Source organism: Mercenaria mercenaria, chromosome 5, assembly GCF_021730395.1.
Source record: "Mercenaria mercenaria strain notata chromosome 5, MADL_Memer_1, whole genome shotgun sequence".
NCBI lineage: Eukaryota > Metazoa > Mollusca > Bivalvia > Venerida > Veneridae > Mercenaria > Mercenaria mercenaria.
In genome coordinates, this window is record NC_069365.1 from 66525604 (window position 1) to 66542819 (window position 17216).

Sequence of the window (17216 nt, forward strand, 5' to 3'; positions counted from 1 at the left end):
TTATTAATCCCCCGCCGTGGCGGAGGGATTATAGGAATGGTCTGCGTCCGTCCTTCTGTCCGTAAACAAAATCGTGTCCTGTCCATATCTCCTAAACCCCTTGAAGGATTTTCATGAAACTTGGGTCAAATGATCACCTCATCAAGACGATGTGCAGAACCCATGAGTCAGCCTTGTCAGTTCAAGGTCAAGGTCACAACTCAAGGTCAAAGGTTTGAGCCTGCCATTTTGTGTCCGCTCTATATCTCTTAAACCCCTTGAAGGAATTTTGTAAAACTTGGGTCAAATGATCACCTCATCAAGACGATGCGCAGAACCCATGAGTCAGTCATGCCGGCTCAAGGTCAAGGTCACAACTTAGGGTCAAAGGTTTGAACCTTCCATTTTGTGTCCGCTCTATATCTCCTAAACCACTTGAAGAATTTTCATCAAACTTGGGTCAAACGATCACCTCATCAAGGTGATGTGCAGAACTTATGAGTCAGCCATGTCGGCTCAAGGTCAAGGTCACAACTGAAGGTCAAAGGTTTGAGCCTTCCATTTCATGTCCGCTCTATATCTCCTCAACCCCTTGAAGGAATTTTATAAAACTTGGGTCAAATGATTTCCTCATCAGAACGATGTGCAGAAATTATGAGTCAACCATGCCAGCTCAAGGTCAAGGTCACAACTAAGGGTCCAAGGTTTGAGCCTTCCATTTGGTGTCCACTCTGTATCTCCTTAACCCCTTGAAGGATTTTCATCAAACTTGGGTGAGATCACCTCATCAAGAACTCATGAGTCAGCCATGTCAACTCAAGGTCAAGGTCACAACTGAAGGTCAAAGGTTTCAGCTCTGTGTCTCCTAAACCCCTTGAAGGATTTTCATGAAACTTTGGTCAAATGATCACCTCATCAAGACGTTGTGCAGAATTCATGAGTCAGCCATGTCAGTTCAAGGTCAAGGTCACAGCTAAAATCATAGGTTTTACCCTTTCACTATCCATAGCAGTGGCGGGGGATTTAGCTGTCTTTCAGACTGCCTTGTTAATGTTAAATTGCATTAGATTTGTTGTACACAGTGACAGATAGTCAGGATAGTCCGGGTAAGGAGAGTCAACTGTTTACTTGACAAGGCATCATTGTTTTTATGACCACAGGCAAAATTGTGATTAAACAGTCTGTCTGTACAAACCGCATTTTACCATTTTGCCTGCAGCCCGCATAAATGACCCAATTTAGTTTATACTGACACTCAACAATCCTTGTGGTTGACCCATATGTAAATGACTTTGACCCTCATTATGACCTTCACCTTCAAACTTAAAATCTTAATAATCAACATTTTAGTCCTACAGCCCACATAAATGACCAAATTTAGTACATTCTTACATTCAACAAACCTTATGACAAGACCTGCAGTGATCTATATGTAGATGACCTTCATATGATCTTAACCTTTAAAGTTAAAACCTCAAAAAAAATCTTTGCAAATGATTTTACATTTTGAAAACACAGCTCCTTGTATGGTGTAGTGGTATATGACGTTACTTTAATGATCTTGTCTGTTTCCAAATAATGACTTATTATAAGTGAAATAAAAATTCTAAACAGTGAGAAAATCTATCGTACTAGTTAGCTGTGGTAGTAAGGAAATCATGTCCTAAATTTGACATGTGTCCAAACCTTCGATACAAATTTTATCATCCATTTTTCATTTGCATATTAGATTTACTTAGTATAAGGCAAATGTATTGGAGGAAATAAACTGTAGATTGCATTCTATTCATATTATGAACAGAATGATTTGTGGAATGTTTTGTACATTATTCTTACAGTTTACTCAGAGCTGTTAAAAAATGCAAACTACAATAGTATTTACTTTAATGTGTTTAGCAGAACCATGTTTTAATACATATAAACATTGTTTTGCTATATTTTTTTTGATTCTCATTATATCTTTAATGTGAAATAGTGGCTGAAACAGGAAATCACAGTGTCTGAGAGGATGTGACCATGCTTTGAATACACTTTTAAAACACAGTTGAGATGTCTCATAAATAAATTAGACATGCATAGTTTTGTAGTGAATTTTTCTGTGATTATATGTCTGAATTAATTAAAACACAGCTCCATCATGTTGTTTCAATTCTGAAATGTGGTGGCACTATATCTCAGCACTAGTATGGTCATAATGCTGCAAAACAATATGTATGTTGAGATAATGTCAGTGCTGCTGTGTAATAAGGACTATAAACTTGAATTTTCATATTAGAATATAAGTTAAATGCTAAGTTAAGTACTTCTCATTGCTCATACTCTTTCTGATTGGCTTATGATATCTAGACATTGATTAAATTGCGGTAAGTTATGACATGATGTTTTGCAGGACCAGGTGTACCAGAGAACCAACCATTAGCAGACTTGGGAATGAAAAATGACCAGATCGAGAGAGGAGAACAAGACACTAGGATAGGTACATGTAAAGTCATGTCATCCTGGAACGGGTTTTTATTAAAAAATATATGATATACTGATTTACAATACCTGCAGATACAAAATTTATGAGAGCTATATTAGAATCGCGTGTCGCTGTATGTTGGTCCATCAGTCCATCTATTCGTGGATGGTACTGTCATCTGCTTCCTGCATCAACATTTTTACTTAGATATCTCCTCTGAAACTTTGGTTAGAAATACACCAAAATTGGTCTGTAACATCCTGGCATGGACCTCTCTCAGCTTTATTTGAATGGTTCTGCTTGGCCCCGTGGAGGGGTTGCCAGAGTGAAACATTTTGGTTTGTAGTCATTTTTTTACTGATGTATGTGGTGTGAAATTAAAAAAATATTTTTATCAGAAAACACAGGCCCAATTTAAAAATAATTGCACAGATAATTTTCTTTCCTGTCCCTTCCCGCTTGTTTAAATACTGGTAAATTCTGCAAGTTCTCTGGATCACAGTTTTTCGCTTTATGTGCAAATACTGATATATTAGGGTTATCATAACATTAGCTTAATCTAGAATGTTGTATTTGACTCAAGTGGATCTTGTCGGGCTTCCACGCCTCATGAAAGCACTGATTGCCACCCATTCAAAACCATTATCATTTTGGAGCCAGATTTTTATAGACATAAAAGTAACACAAGATACATATTACGATGATTTTTAACATTAAATTGTTATTGGTGTGCGCTATTTATAAAACTTGGTTAGGTCATGCATATAAATTAATGAAAGTAGTCCGGAAACATGCAATACATAAGGTACAATACTTAGTTTTTTTTCTGCCTGTTTGTATTTACTTGTGAAATACAAGCCTTATTTTTGACAGAATTTATATAGGTATATAATGAATGATAAACTGACCACTGTTAATATCTGAAGTACTGTTGAAAAGTGTATTGAACATTTGAATACAAGCAGTAAAACTGTAATGACGTGCAGTGAAACATGCCTCACTCAACCATCAATGGCTCAAGCAGTTATATGGTCCATGTCTGTTTTCTGTTATATTTTCTATCTGCTCCTCCATACCAAACAGTTCATGTTTTACTGTACCAAGTAAGAGACCATATTTCGTATAATATGTTTATATTGTCTATGTTGTAGGTATACCGGATGAAGGTACCCCTGATGTTAGCTTAGGAAGTCATACCTCAAGTAGTCATGGAAGCAGTGTAACAGCCAGTGTTGGTACAGGAACTAGTAGTGAACATCAGCCATTACTTCCTCCTGCTGGTTCCCACACTAGAGATATGGCTTGCAGCACAGATGGTAATGGTATCCTGACTGGAAAAACAGAAGAAATAGGTTAGCATTCATTTCTGATCATTATTCTTTGTTAACAACAAACACAACGCCTGTGCAGGGCAAGATTACCTACTTTTCTCTCAGTACATCTTACGCATACAGGGTGAAGTAAGTCTGAAGCAGTGAGAAAACCCAAGACACTTGGAGAAAAATTTCCTGTTCAAATCATGAATATCGAAGATTAAATAGATAGGACTTATCTGGCTTTAATTGGATGGGTTGATACATCTATGAAATCCAAGAAAGTTAATCCCCTACATATATTTAATGATTTCAAAGTATGTTATATCGATTCTAAAATTAATTAAAAGAGAAATGGCCTGCATTTGTAAACATATATTTCTTTTAAATTTGGTCATTATCAAAAGGGTTTTTGATATGTAATTTTATAAAGACGAGCATTTTTACCCAGATCTGAGTGTGTCTTTTTTTTTAGCTCACCAGAGCCAAAGGCTCAGGGTGAGCTATTAGGATCAGTCACCGTCCGGCGTCCGTTGTCCGTTAATTTTTACTTTAAATGACATCTCCTCATAAACCGCTAGGCCAATTTCATCCAAACTTCACAGGAATGTTCCTTGGGTGAAGCTCTACAAAAATTATTCAAAGAATTGAATTCCATGCAGAACTCTGGTTGCCATGGCAACAGAAAGGAAAAACTTTAAAAATCTTCTTCTCAAAAACCAGAAGCCCTAGAGCTTAGATATTTGGTGTGAAGCATTGCCTAGTGGACCTCTACCAAATTTGTTCAAATCATGACCCAGGGGTCAAAATTGACTCCGCCCCAGGGGTCACTTGATTTTACATAGGAAAATCTTAAAAAAATCTTCTTCTCAAAACCAGAAGGCCTAGAGCTTAGATATTTGACATGTAGCATTTCCTAGTGGACCTCTACTAAATATGTTCAAATCATGACCCCGGGGTCAAAACTGACCCCGCCCTAGGGGTCACTTGATTTTACATAGGAAAATCTTCAAAATTTTTCTAAAAATAAACCAGAAGGCCTAGAGCTTAGATATTTCACATGTAGCATTGCCTAGTGGACCTCTACAAAATTTATTCAAATCATGACCCCAGGGGTCAAAATTGACCCAGCCCCAGGGGTCACTTGATTGTACATAGGAAAATCTTCAAAAAATTTCTAAAAATAAACCAGAAGGCCTAGATCTTAGATATTTGAAATGTAGCATTGCCTAGTAGACTTCTACAAAAAATTTTCAAATCATGACCCCGCTCCATGGGGTTACTTGATTGTACATAGAAAAATCTTCAAAAATTTTCTAAAAATAAACCAGAAGGCCTACAGCTTAGATATTTCACATGTAGCATTGCCTAGTGGACCTTTACAAAATTTATTCAATCATGACCCCGCACCAGGGGTCACTTGATTTTACATAGGAAAATCTTCAAAAATTTTCTAAAAATAAACCAGAAGGTCTAGATCTTAGATATTTCACATGTAGCATTGCCTAGTAGACTTCTACAGGCTTTGTTCAAATCATGACCCCCGGGGTCAAATTGACCCCGCCCCATTGGGTTACTTGATTGTACATAGGAAAATCTTAAAAATTTTCTAAAAATAAACCAGAAGGCCTACAGCTTAGATATTTGACATGTAGCATTGCCTAGTGGACCTATACAAAATTTATTCAATCATGACCCCCGGGGTCAAAATTGACCCCGCACCAGGGGTCACTTGATTTTACATTGGAAAATCTTCAAAAATTTTCTAAAAATAAACCAGAAGGTCTAGATCTTAGATATTTGACATGTAGCATTGCCTAGTAGACTTCTACAGGCTTTGTTCAAATCATGACCCCCGGGGTCAAATTGACCCCGCCCCATGGGGTTACTTGATTGTACATAGAAAAATCTTCAAAAATTTTCTAAAAATAAACCAGAAGGCCTACAGCTTAGATATTTCACATGTAGCATTGCCTAGTGGACCTATACAAAATTTATTCAATCATGACCCCCGGGGTCAAAATTGACCCCGCACCAGGGGTCACTTGATTTTACATAGGAAAATCTTCAAAAATTTTCTAAAAATAAACCAGAAGGTCTAGGTCTTAGATATTTCACATGTAGCATTGCCTAGTAGACTTCTACAGCTTTGTTCAAATCATGACCCCCGGGGTCAAATTGACCCCGCCCCATTGGGTTACTTGATTGTACATAGGAAAATCTTAAAAATTTTCTAAAAATAAACCAGAAGGCCTAGAGCTTAGATATTTGACATGTAGCATTGCCTAGTGGACCTCTACAAAAGTTGTTCAAATCTTGACCCCCACCAGGGTCAAATTGACCCAGCCCCAGGGGTTACTTGATTGTACATAGGGAAATCTTCATAAATTTGCTAAAAATAAACCAGAAGGCCTAGATCTTAGATATTTGATATATTACATTGCCTAGTAGACTTCTACAGACTTTGTTCAAATCATGACCCCCGCGGTAAAATTGGCCGCGCCCCAGGGGTTACTTGATAGTACATCAGAAAATCTTCCAAAAAATTTCTAAAAATCATCAGTTTGACATTTGAAACATGTAGCGATCTGGTGAGCGATCCAGGGTCATCATGACCCTCTTGTTTAAATATAAAGATGTACTTCAATAAATAGGTTTTATTATGTAGCTGATTTCTATTTAACTTACTTTCTTTCACTCACACGTTTTTCCTCTATATATTTTAGGTGCTGTTGGAGGCCAGCCACTACCAAATGGGGCTAAAGAGAGTACAGTACAGGATGATAGTAGTGGCACTCAGCATGAAGGTAGGTTTCTGCAATAAACAGTATTGTCCCATTTGTTGTTGTTGTTTCGTTTTTTTGAGGTCCTACAAAGTTTGTGTAGACAGAGATCTGTAATTAGGAATGAATACATCCAAGCTATTTGTTGTTGAACATGTTTGATTGGGAGATAATGGTCCATTACTGGGTATTCTTGGATGATTTTTGTCCCCTGAAAACATTAAATTTATACAGAATAATTATAATTCCCATAAATAGAAGCCTCAGCTTAAGATAAATTAGTATTTTCATAATACGTACAAAATTACTTATCCAACTTATCTCTCAATTTTATTTATTTGGATGTGGGAGTGGCAGCCATAGAGGTTTTTAGCTTGACTATACGAAGTTTATGGAGAACTGTCCTACGCACCCTGGGTCGGCATCGACATCCTTCCGCATCCCCACCTTGATTAAAGTTTTTTTACACTTTCTCTTTTTTCTCCTTATCTCTGTAATTACTTGATGGATTTGCTTTAAACTTAAAATAGTTATTCCTCTTCATCACCCACATCATATGGCAAAAGGGCAATAAATCTCATACCAATATTTCATGAATTATCCCCCTTTTTACTTAGAATTTCAGGTTAAACTTTTGATGCACTTTCACTCTGTCTCAGTTATTCCTAAATGGATGAAAGTAGTAAAAGTAGTTGTTCCACATCATCTCCCACATCATATGACACAAGGCCCATAACTCTGGTACCAATATTTAATGAATTATTCCTCTTTTTACTTAGAGTATCAGGTTAAAGTTTTGATGCACTTTCACTATATCTCTATTATTACTAAATGGATTTGATTCAAACTTAAGATAGTTGTTCAGCATCATCACTCACATCATATGACACAAGGGCCATAACTCTTGCACCAATATTTCATGAATTATCCCCTATTTTTACTTAGAATTTCAGGTTAAAATTTTGATACACTTTCGCTCTATCTCAGTTATTACTAAATGGATTTTATTCTAACTTAAAATAGTTGTTTCACCTTAACACCCACATCATATGACACAAGGTGGCACCAATTTTTCATGAATTATGCCCCCTTTTACTTAGAATTTAAGGTTAATTTTGATGCATTTTCGCTATATTTTAGTTATTACGAAATGGATTTGATTCAAACTTGAAGTAGTTGTTCCACATCATCACCCACATCATATGACACAAGGTGCATAACTCTTGCATCAATATTTTATAAATTATACCCCCCCTTTTGCTTAGAATTATACTTATAAAGTGTTTTGATACACTTTATCTTTACCTCTTTTGTTATATGCCCGAAGGGATGTATTATGTTATGACGCTGGTGTCTGTCTGTCCGTTAGCAATTTCATGTCTGCTCTGTAACTCTTGAACCCCTTGAAGGATTTCAAATAAACTTGACACAAATGTTCACCACACCGGGACAACGTGCAGATCGCATGTTTTGGATGTCTCGCTTCAAGGTCAAGGTCACACTTTGGAGTCAAAGGTCATATCAGTTTGTTTCGTGTCCGCTCTGTAACTCTTGAACTGCTTGAAGGATTTCAAAGAAACTTGACACAAATGTTCACCACACCAAGATGACGTGCAGAGTGCATGTTCCGGATGACTCACTTCAAGGTCAAGGTCACACTTACGGGTCAAAGGTCATATATGACTTTTCTTTGTGTTTATTGCTCTGCATTGCAGTGCTCTTGTTTTTAGCTCGACTATTCGAAGAATAGTCTAGCTATTCTACTCACCCTGGCGTCGGCGTCGGCGTCGGCATCGGCGTCACACCTTGGTTAAGTTTTTGCATGCAAGTACATACAGCCATCAATTAAAGGCATATAGCTTTGAAACTTATTTTTTCTTTTTCTAGGTCAATTACCAACCTCTCTGGGTCAAGTCCCATAACTCTGACATGTATTTTGAGCAAATTATGCCCCCTTTTGGACTTAGAAAATTTTGGTTAAAGTTTTACATGCAAGTTACTATCTCCAAAACTAATGCAGATATTGATTTGAAACTTCAAATGTGTCTTCGGGGTTATAAAACTGGTTGATAGCAGCAAGTGCCATAACTCTGACCTTCATTTTGGCCAAATTATGCCCCCTTTTGGACTTAGAAAATTCTGGTTAAAGTTTTGCGTGCAAGTACATACAGCTATTTCTAAAAGGCATATAGATTTGAAACTTATTTTTTCTTTTTCTAGATCAATTACCAACCTCACTGGGTCAAGTCCCATAACTCTGACATGTATTTTGAGCAAATTCTGCCCCCTTTTAGACTTAGAAAATTTTGGTTAATGTTTTACATGCAAGTTATTATCTCCAGAACTAATGCAGATATTGATTTGAAACTTCACCTGTGTCTTCGGGGTTATAAAACTAGTTGATAGCAGCAAGTCCCATAACTCTGACTTTCATTTTGGCCAAATTATGCCCCCTTTTGGACTTAGAAAATTCTGGTTAAAGTTTTGCGTGCAAGTACATACAGCTATTTCTAAAAGGCATACAGATTTGAAACTTATTTTTTCTTTTTCTAGATCAATTACCAACCTCACTGGGTCAAGTCCCATAACTCTGACATGTATTTTGTGCAAATTATGCCCCCTTTTAGACTTAGAAAATTTTGGTTAAAGTTTTACATGCAAGTTATTATCTCCAAAACTAATGCAGATATTGATTTGAAACTTCACATGTGTCTTCGGGGTTATAAAACTAGTTGATAGCAGCAAGTCCCATAACCCTGACCTTCATTTTGGCCGAATTATGCCCCCTTTTGGACTTAGCAAATTCTGGTTAAAGTTTTGCGTGCAAGTACATACAGCTATTACTAAAAGGCATATAGATTTGAAACTTATTTTTTCTTTTTCTAGATCAATTACTGTCCTCACTGGATCAAGTCCCATAACTCTTAAATGTATTTTGAGCAAATTATTCCCCTTTTTGGACTTAGAAAATCCTGGTTAAAGTTTTGCGTGCAAGTACATACGGCAATTACTAAAAGGCATATAGATTTGAAACTTATTTTTTCTTTTTCTAGATCAATTACCAACCTCACTGGGTCAAGTCCCATAACTCTGGCATATATTTTGGGAAAATTATGCCCCCTTTTGGACTTTGAAAATTCTGGTTTAAGTTTTACATGCGAGTTTCTATCTCCAAAACTATTGAATTGAAACTTCACATGTGCCTTCGGGGTTATAAAACTAGTTGATAGCAGCAAGTCCCATAACTGATATGCATTTTGGTCAAATTATGCCCCCTTTTGAACTTAAAACTCTTTTGATATTTAACCTTTTTGGGTAATATTTTCCTGCTTCTGTGACAATATTTCGAATAGTCGAGCTTGGCTGTCTTACGGACAGCTCGTTATTTGGCAGATCCCTCTTTTTAATCCCCAGCAACAAGTGCTGGGGGGTTATAGGAATGGTCTCCTTCCGTCCTTCCGTAACATTTTGTGTCCGCTCTGTATCTCCTAAACCCCTTGAAGGATTTTCATGAAATTTGGGTCAAATGTTCACCTCATCAAGACGATGTGCAGAACCCATGAGTCAGTCATTTCGGTTCAAGGTCAAGGTCACAACTCAAGGTTAAAGGTTTGAGCCTTCCATTTCGTGTCCGCTCTGTATCTCCTAAACCCCTTGAAGGATAATCATGAAACTTTAATCAAATGATCACCTCATCAAGACGATGTGCAGAACCCATGAGTTAGCCATGTCGGCTCAAGGTCAAGGTCACAACTCAAGGTCAAAGGTTTGAGCCTACCATTTCGTGTCCGCTCTGTATCTCTTAAACCTCTTGAAGGATAATTATGAAACTTGGATTAAATGATCACCTCATCAAGACGATGTGCAGAACTCATGAGTCAGCCATGTCGGCTCAAGGTCAAGGTCACAACTCAAGGTCAAAGGTTTGAGCCTTCCATTTCATGTCCGCTCTGTATCTCCTAAACCCGTTGAAGGATTTTCATCAAACTTTGGTCAAATGATCACCTCATCAAGAGCTCATGAGTCAGCCATGTCAACTCAAGGTCAAGATCACAACTCAAAGTCAGAGGTTTTAGCTCTGTATCTCCTAAACCCCTTGAAGGATTTTCATGAATCTTTGGTCAAATGATCACCTCATCAAGACGTTGTGCAGAATTCATGAGTCAGCCATATCAGTTCAAGGTCAAGGTCACAGCTAAAGGTCAAAGGTTTACCCTTTCACTATCCATAACAGTGGCGGGGGATTTAGCTGTCTTTCAGACTGCCTTGTGTTTGCTTACAATAAAAAAAATTTGAATTACTTCCCTTTTATGTTACTATAAATAGCTTATTTTGAAACTTTTTTATTATTGGCTGTAGGGAAAAACCGAGACCACTTTTCTGTGGTACAACATGGATTGTACCTCCAATTTTTAGGTGTATTTTGACATACCTTTACCTGGTAAGGATTTTTTTGTGGACATAGAATTTCTTTGGAATTTCTTCCCTTGGTGTTCGGATGTATTATGTTATGACGCTGGTGTCCGTCTGTCTGTCAGTCCGTTAGCAATTTCATGTCTGCTCTGTAACTCTTGAACCCCTTGAAGAATTTCAAAAAAACTTGACACAAATGTTCACCACACTGAGACGATGGGCAGAGTGCATGTTTTTGATGTCTCACTTCAAGGTCAAGGTCACACTTAGGAGTCAGAGTCATATCAGTTTGTTTCGTGTCCGCTCTGTAACTCTTGAACTGCTTGAAGGATTTCAAAGAAACTTGACACAAATGTTCACCACACCAAGGCGACATGCAGAGCGCGTGTTCTGGATGACTCGCTTCAAGGTCGAGGTCACACTTAGAGGTCAAAGGTCATATATGACTTTGCTTTGTGTTTATTGCTCTGCATTGCAGTGCTCTTGTTTTCATTTGGCAGATCCCTCTTTTGTTCACTTGCAATAAAATTGTTTTGAATTGCTTCCCTTTTATGTTACTATAAATAGCTTATTTTGAAACTTTTTTTATCATTGGCCATAGGGAAAACCCGAGACCACTTTTCTGTGGTACAACATGGATGGTACCTCCAATTTTTAGGTGTATTTTGACATGCCTTTACCTGGTAAGGATTTTTTTGTGGATTTAGAATTTTTCTTCCCTGTGTCGTTCCTGTCATTTGTGCTTCACACTCCAAGTTCTTTAAATTTTGCTCCCATCCTCTGCTGTAACCTTTCGGGTGTGGGAGACATATTGATTTACTCCAGTCTGTGTGTGTGTGTGTCTGTGTGTGTGTGTCTGTCACAAAGCTTGTCCGCACTCTAAGTCGAACATTTCTCATCCGATTTTCACCAAACTTGAACAAAATGTGTTTGACCATAAGACCTCGGCCAAGTTCGATAACTAGCCAGATTGGTCCAGGCGTCTTGGAGTTATGGCCCTTGAATTACCAAAAATCGGTCTTTTTACTCTTGTCCGCACTCTAATTCGAATATTTCTCATCCAATCTTCACCAAACTTAAACAAAATGTGTTTGACCATGAGACCTCGGCCAAGTTCGATAACTAGCCAAATTGGTCCGGGCATTTTGGAGTTACGGCCCTTGAATTATCGAAAAATTGGCCTTTTTACTCATGTCCGCACTCTTAATCAAACATTTCTCATCCGATCTTCACCAAACTTGAACAAAATGTGTTTGACCATGAGACCTCGGCTAAGTTCGATAACTAGCCAAATCGGTCCAGGCATTTTGGAGTTACGGCCCTTGAATTATCGAAAAATCGGCCTTTTTACTCTTGTCCGCACTCTTAATCAGACATTTCTCATCCGATCTTCACCAAACTTGAACAAAATGTGTTTGACCATGAGACCTCGGCCAAGTTCGATAACTAGCCAAATCGGTCCAGGCATTTTAGAGTTACGGCCCTTGAATTACCGAAAAAATCCGTCTGTTTACTCTTGTCCGCTCTCTAAGTCGAACATTTCTCATCCGATCTTCACCAAACTTGAACAAAATGTGTTTGACCATGAGACCTCGGCCAAGTTCGATAACTAGCCAAATCGGTCCAGGCATTTTAGAGTTACGGCCCTTGAATTACCGAAAAAATCCGTCTGTTTACTCTTGTCCGCTCTCTAAGTCGAACATTTCTCATCCGATCTTCACCAAACTTGAACAAAATGTGTTTGGCCATAAGACCTTACCCAAGTTCGATAACTAGTCAAATCGGCCCAGGCACTTATGATTTATGGCCCTTGAATTACTGATTGGATCCACTCATCCAGACCATCTAATTGGATCCACTCGTCTAAAACATCTAGAGAAACTAACATTTTTCATAGGGGCAGTTGTGGGAGACATGCGCTTTTCTCAAAAGCATCTCTAGTTACTTAATATTTTTGACACAGACTCAAGCTATTGTGCAATATCTTCATCCACCATTGGAGTCATTAACCTTTAGCCTGCTGGCGGCAAATGATAATGCCTTTGCGACCAGTGCAGACCAAGATCAGCCTGCACATCCGTGCAGTCTGATCATGGTCTGCACTGTTTGCTGTTCAGTCAGTAAATTTTCAGTCAAAACGCCTTTGAATAGTAAGTGGTATTGCCCAAACTTAATGATGGACCAGTCCATTTTAGAAATTTAGCAGGGTAAAGGTTAAACACTCCAGTGACAACTCCAGTTTCCTCAGATGTGCCCAGTTTCACTATCCAGCATGGAAATAGTCAAGCGCGCTGTCTCCTTTGATAGCTCTTGTTACAAGATTCCAGCTGAATGACAATTTTGAGACTTGCCTCACTTGTTTATATATATAATCACAGTATCATACCTACCAAGACCAGAAGGTCAAGAGATATGTGTGTGAGAGCAATCAGAGGTAGAATAAAATATGTTATACAGACATTTAAGGCAATAAGTTTGAGTAATGCAAGTTCAGGCAAACAAACTGTATAGGATTTTGGAGAATATGTTGAAAGGTAAAAAAAAACTATTAAGGTATTTTTATCTGGTCGTTACATTGCTACAGAATTTTGTTAGAATGATAGAATGATAAATTAATGTAAAACTATTTTTCAGTGAAACCAAGCATTAGCATAATATTGACGGAGGGTGGTGAGAAAAAACAAAGTATTCCATTACAAGGAGATTTATACTCCATCACTAAAGGTTTGTATCAACTGTTCATATCTTCTTCATTTCTGTAAATACAATTACTTAGTTTAGTCTTTTACAGAATTGTTTATAAAGGCAGGAGATATCAGTTTATCTAATACCAAGATGAAATAATGATCTGACCACAGGGACAGAACAAGAGAAAGCCCCAAGAACAGATAGAGAGAGATCTTTTTGATACAGGCATGTCTGGCTAACTTAGCCTAGCTTGGCTTTTTACAAGTAGACAGTTTGACTTTTAGCTCACCAGAGCACAAAGTGCTCAAGGTGAGCTATTGTGACCAGTCATTGTCGGCGTCTATCGACGTGCGTCGTCCGTCAACATTTGCCGTGTGAACACTCTAGAGACCACATTTTTGATCCAATCTTTATGAAACTTGGACAGAATGTTTGTCCTGATGATCTCTAGGTCAGGTTCGAAACTGGGTCATGTGGGGTCAAAAACTAGGTCAGTAGGTCAGATCAAAGGAAAAGCTTGTGAACACTCTAGAGACCACATTTTTAACCCAATCTTTAAGAAACATTGTCAGAATGTTTGTCTTGATGATCTCTAGGTCAAGTTCGAAACTGGGTCATGTGGGGTCAAAAACTAGGTCATCTGGTCAAATCAAATGAAAAGCTTGTGGACACTTTAGAGGCCACATTAATGACTCAGTCTTTATGAAACTGGATCAGAATGTTTGTCTTCATCATTTCTAGGTCAAGTATGAATCTGGGTCATGTGGGGTCAAAAACTAGACCAGATCAAAGGAAAATCTTTTCAACACTCTAGAGACCACAATTTAAGTTTAAAACTCATGGGAATTAGTCAGAATGTTAGTTTTGATAATCTATAGATCAAGTTCGAATCTGGGTCATATGGGGTCAAAAACTACGTCACCGGTCAAATCAAAGGAAAAGCTTGTGAACACTCTAGAGGCCACAGTTGTAACCAAATCTTTACGAAATTTAGTCAGAATGTTTGTCTTGATGATCTTTAGGTCAGGTTCAACTCTTGGTCATATGGGGTCAAAACTAGGTCAGTAGGCCAGATCAACTCTGGTGAGCGATGTATAGGGACATCATTGCCCTCCTGTTTAGTGTGCCAAATGTATACTGGCTAGGGTCCTACAACCGGACACTTTTGTAATATTTTTCACGATAACTCGGGAAATAGATATATCTAATGGTTGGAATTTCACTTGAACAAAGCTAGGTTCTCTTCCCAACTAAAGAGCTTATTTGTTTACTTCTTACATTAGGTCAAGTAATTTTTCAAGGCCAGAACGACGGGCCACCGAATCACGTTGTTTTAAGGTCTAACAGTACCATGTTTCCGGACCATATATGGACAGCGAGTTGTCACTTTATTGCTTTTCAATTTACGTTCAATATTGAATTAAACTTTATTTTCAACCAAGGGAAAGTAGTCGTACTGAGTCATAGAAGTGTTCGAATTATCGCTCTTGAATCGATGATTTGATCGTATCTCTCCCGACTGAATCTTTTAAATTTCACTTTTCGAAGTGGATATTTTGATAAAAAAATGTGTTTTAGGGTGTATTAAAATCATGCACTAAATTAACAAAGCTGTATTTCCCAATTTTAAGTGTTTACTAAATGTCTCGTCTGCTTACCTCAAATTTGCGTAGGGCCTTTAGATTTAATGGCGAGACGTCACGGAAATACTGCGCGTGTGCATCACGCCACTTCCGGCTTCCCCCGACATGTAAACATGCTTCTTGAGTGCAGACGAAATGAAATGTAGCATTTATTGTAAAATACTTAAATTTAACCGTTGTAACTTCGCTATGTTGTTGAAAATCAAGCGTCCATTTGATCGTAAACAGATGAGCAAGACCGAAATAAAGCATTTTCGGGACTGTCTGGTTTGGTGGTCGTCCGGACTTGGTGGTCGCTACCCAGTAGTGTCAACCCTTTTGTCATACCAGGATTTCTGATTTAATGTTGGAATAGTCTTAATATGTTTTTACGAGCTCTAGATTTCCATGTGAAGAAATTTCTTATATTATGCCATAGTGTTCTCATTGTAGGTAGAGACTTTGCTATAATACCAAATTCTACTGGAGGACTTACAGTGAAACAATTTAATATAGATAGGAAAGATATGGGCAAGCCTTTCCGTGGAAAGAGGTTCAATTTTTGGTATGTGGTTGAGAAGGCCACAGAAGATGATGCAGGGTTGTTCATATGGAAGATGAGATTAGAAAATAATGTAGAGCACATTGGAAGCTTTGAAATTGGTATCTCTGTGCCCCCTCTACAAGGTGTGTTTATAGTTTTGGAATTTTTAGCTCACCTGTCACATAGTGACAAGGTGAGCTTTTGTGATCGCGCAGCGTCCCTCGGTGCGTGCGTTCGTGCGTGCGTAAACTTTTGCTTGTGACCACTCTAGAGGTTACATTTTTCATGGGATCTTTATGAAAGTTGGTCAGTATGTTCACCTTGATGATATCTAGGTCGAGTTCGAAACTGGGTCATTTGCAGTCAAAAACTAGGTCAGTAGGTCTAAAAATAGAAAAACCTTGTGACCTCTCTAGAGGCCATATTTTTCAATGGATCTTCATGAAAATTGGTGAGAATGTTCACCTTGATGATATCTAGGTCAAGTTTGAAACTGGGTCACATCAAATCCAAAACTAGGTCAGTAGGTCAAATAACAGAAAAACCTTATGACCTCTCTAGAGGTCATATTATTCATGGGATCTGCATGAAATTTGGTCAGAATGTTCATCTTGATAATCTATGCCAAGTTCGAAACTGGGTCAACTGCGGTCAAAAACTATGTCAGTAGGTCAAATAATAGAAAATCCTTGTGACCTCTCTAGAGGTCATATTTTTCATGGGATCTGCATGAAAAATGGTCAGAATGTTCATCTTGATAATATCTAGGTCAAGCTCGAAACTGGGTCACATCCAGTCCAAAACTAGGTCAGTAGGTCAAATAATAGAAAATCCTTGTGACCTCTGTAGAGGCCGTATTTTTCATGGGATCTGCATGAAAATTGATCAGAATGTTCATCTTGATGATATCTAGATAAAATTCGAAACTGGGTCAACTGCAGTCAAAAACTAGGTCAGTAGGTCAAATAATAGAAAATCCTTGTGACCTCTCTAGAGGTCATATTTTTCATGGGATCTGCATGAAAATTGGTCAGAATGTTCACCTTGATGATATCTAGGTCAAGTTCGAAACTGGGTTACGTCCGGTCCAAAACTATGTCAGTAGGTCAAATAATAGAAAAACCTTGTGACCTCTATAGAGGCCATATTTTTCATTGGATCTGCATGAAAATTGGTCAGAATGTTCATCTTAATAATATCTAGGTCAAGTTTGAAACTGGGTCACATGCGGTCATAAACTAGGTCAGTAGGTCAAATAATAAAAAACCTTGTGACCACTCTAAAGGCCATATTTTTCATGGGATCTGTATGAAAATTGGTCTGAATGTTCATCTTGATGATATCTAGGTCAAGTTTGAAACCGGGTCAACTGCGGTCAAAAACTAGGTCACTAGGTCTAAACATAGAAAGACC

At 38.0% G+C, this 17216-nt stretch overlaps 1 protein-coding gene across 5 annotated transcripts in view; it reads left to right on the top strand.

The window, feature by feature from the left end:
* Positions 1–17216, top strand: part of LOC123557478 (uncharacterized) — a 56586-nt gene that overhangs the window by 29224 nt on the left and 10146 nt on the right. For all 5 annotated transcript variants that reach the window (XM_053543796.1, XM_053543797.1, XM_053543795.1 and 2 more), the window contains exons 7-11: positions 2369–2455; positions 3592–3792; positions 6480–6560; positions 13584–13673; positions 15713–15946. In XM_053543796.1, the coding sequence (XP_053399771.1) occupies positions 2369–2455; positions 3592–3792; positions 6480–6560; positions 13584–13673; positions 15713–15946 (693 nt within the window). The remainder of the gene's footprint in view (positions 1–2368; positions 2456–3591; positions 3793–6479; positions 6561–13583; positions 13674–15712; positions 15947–17216) is intronic.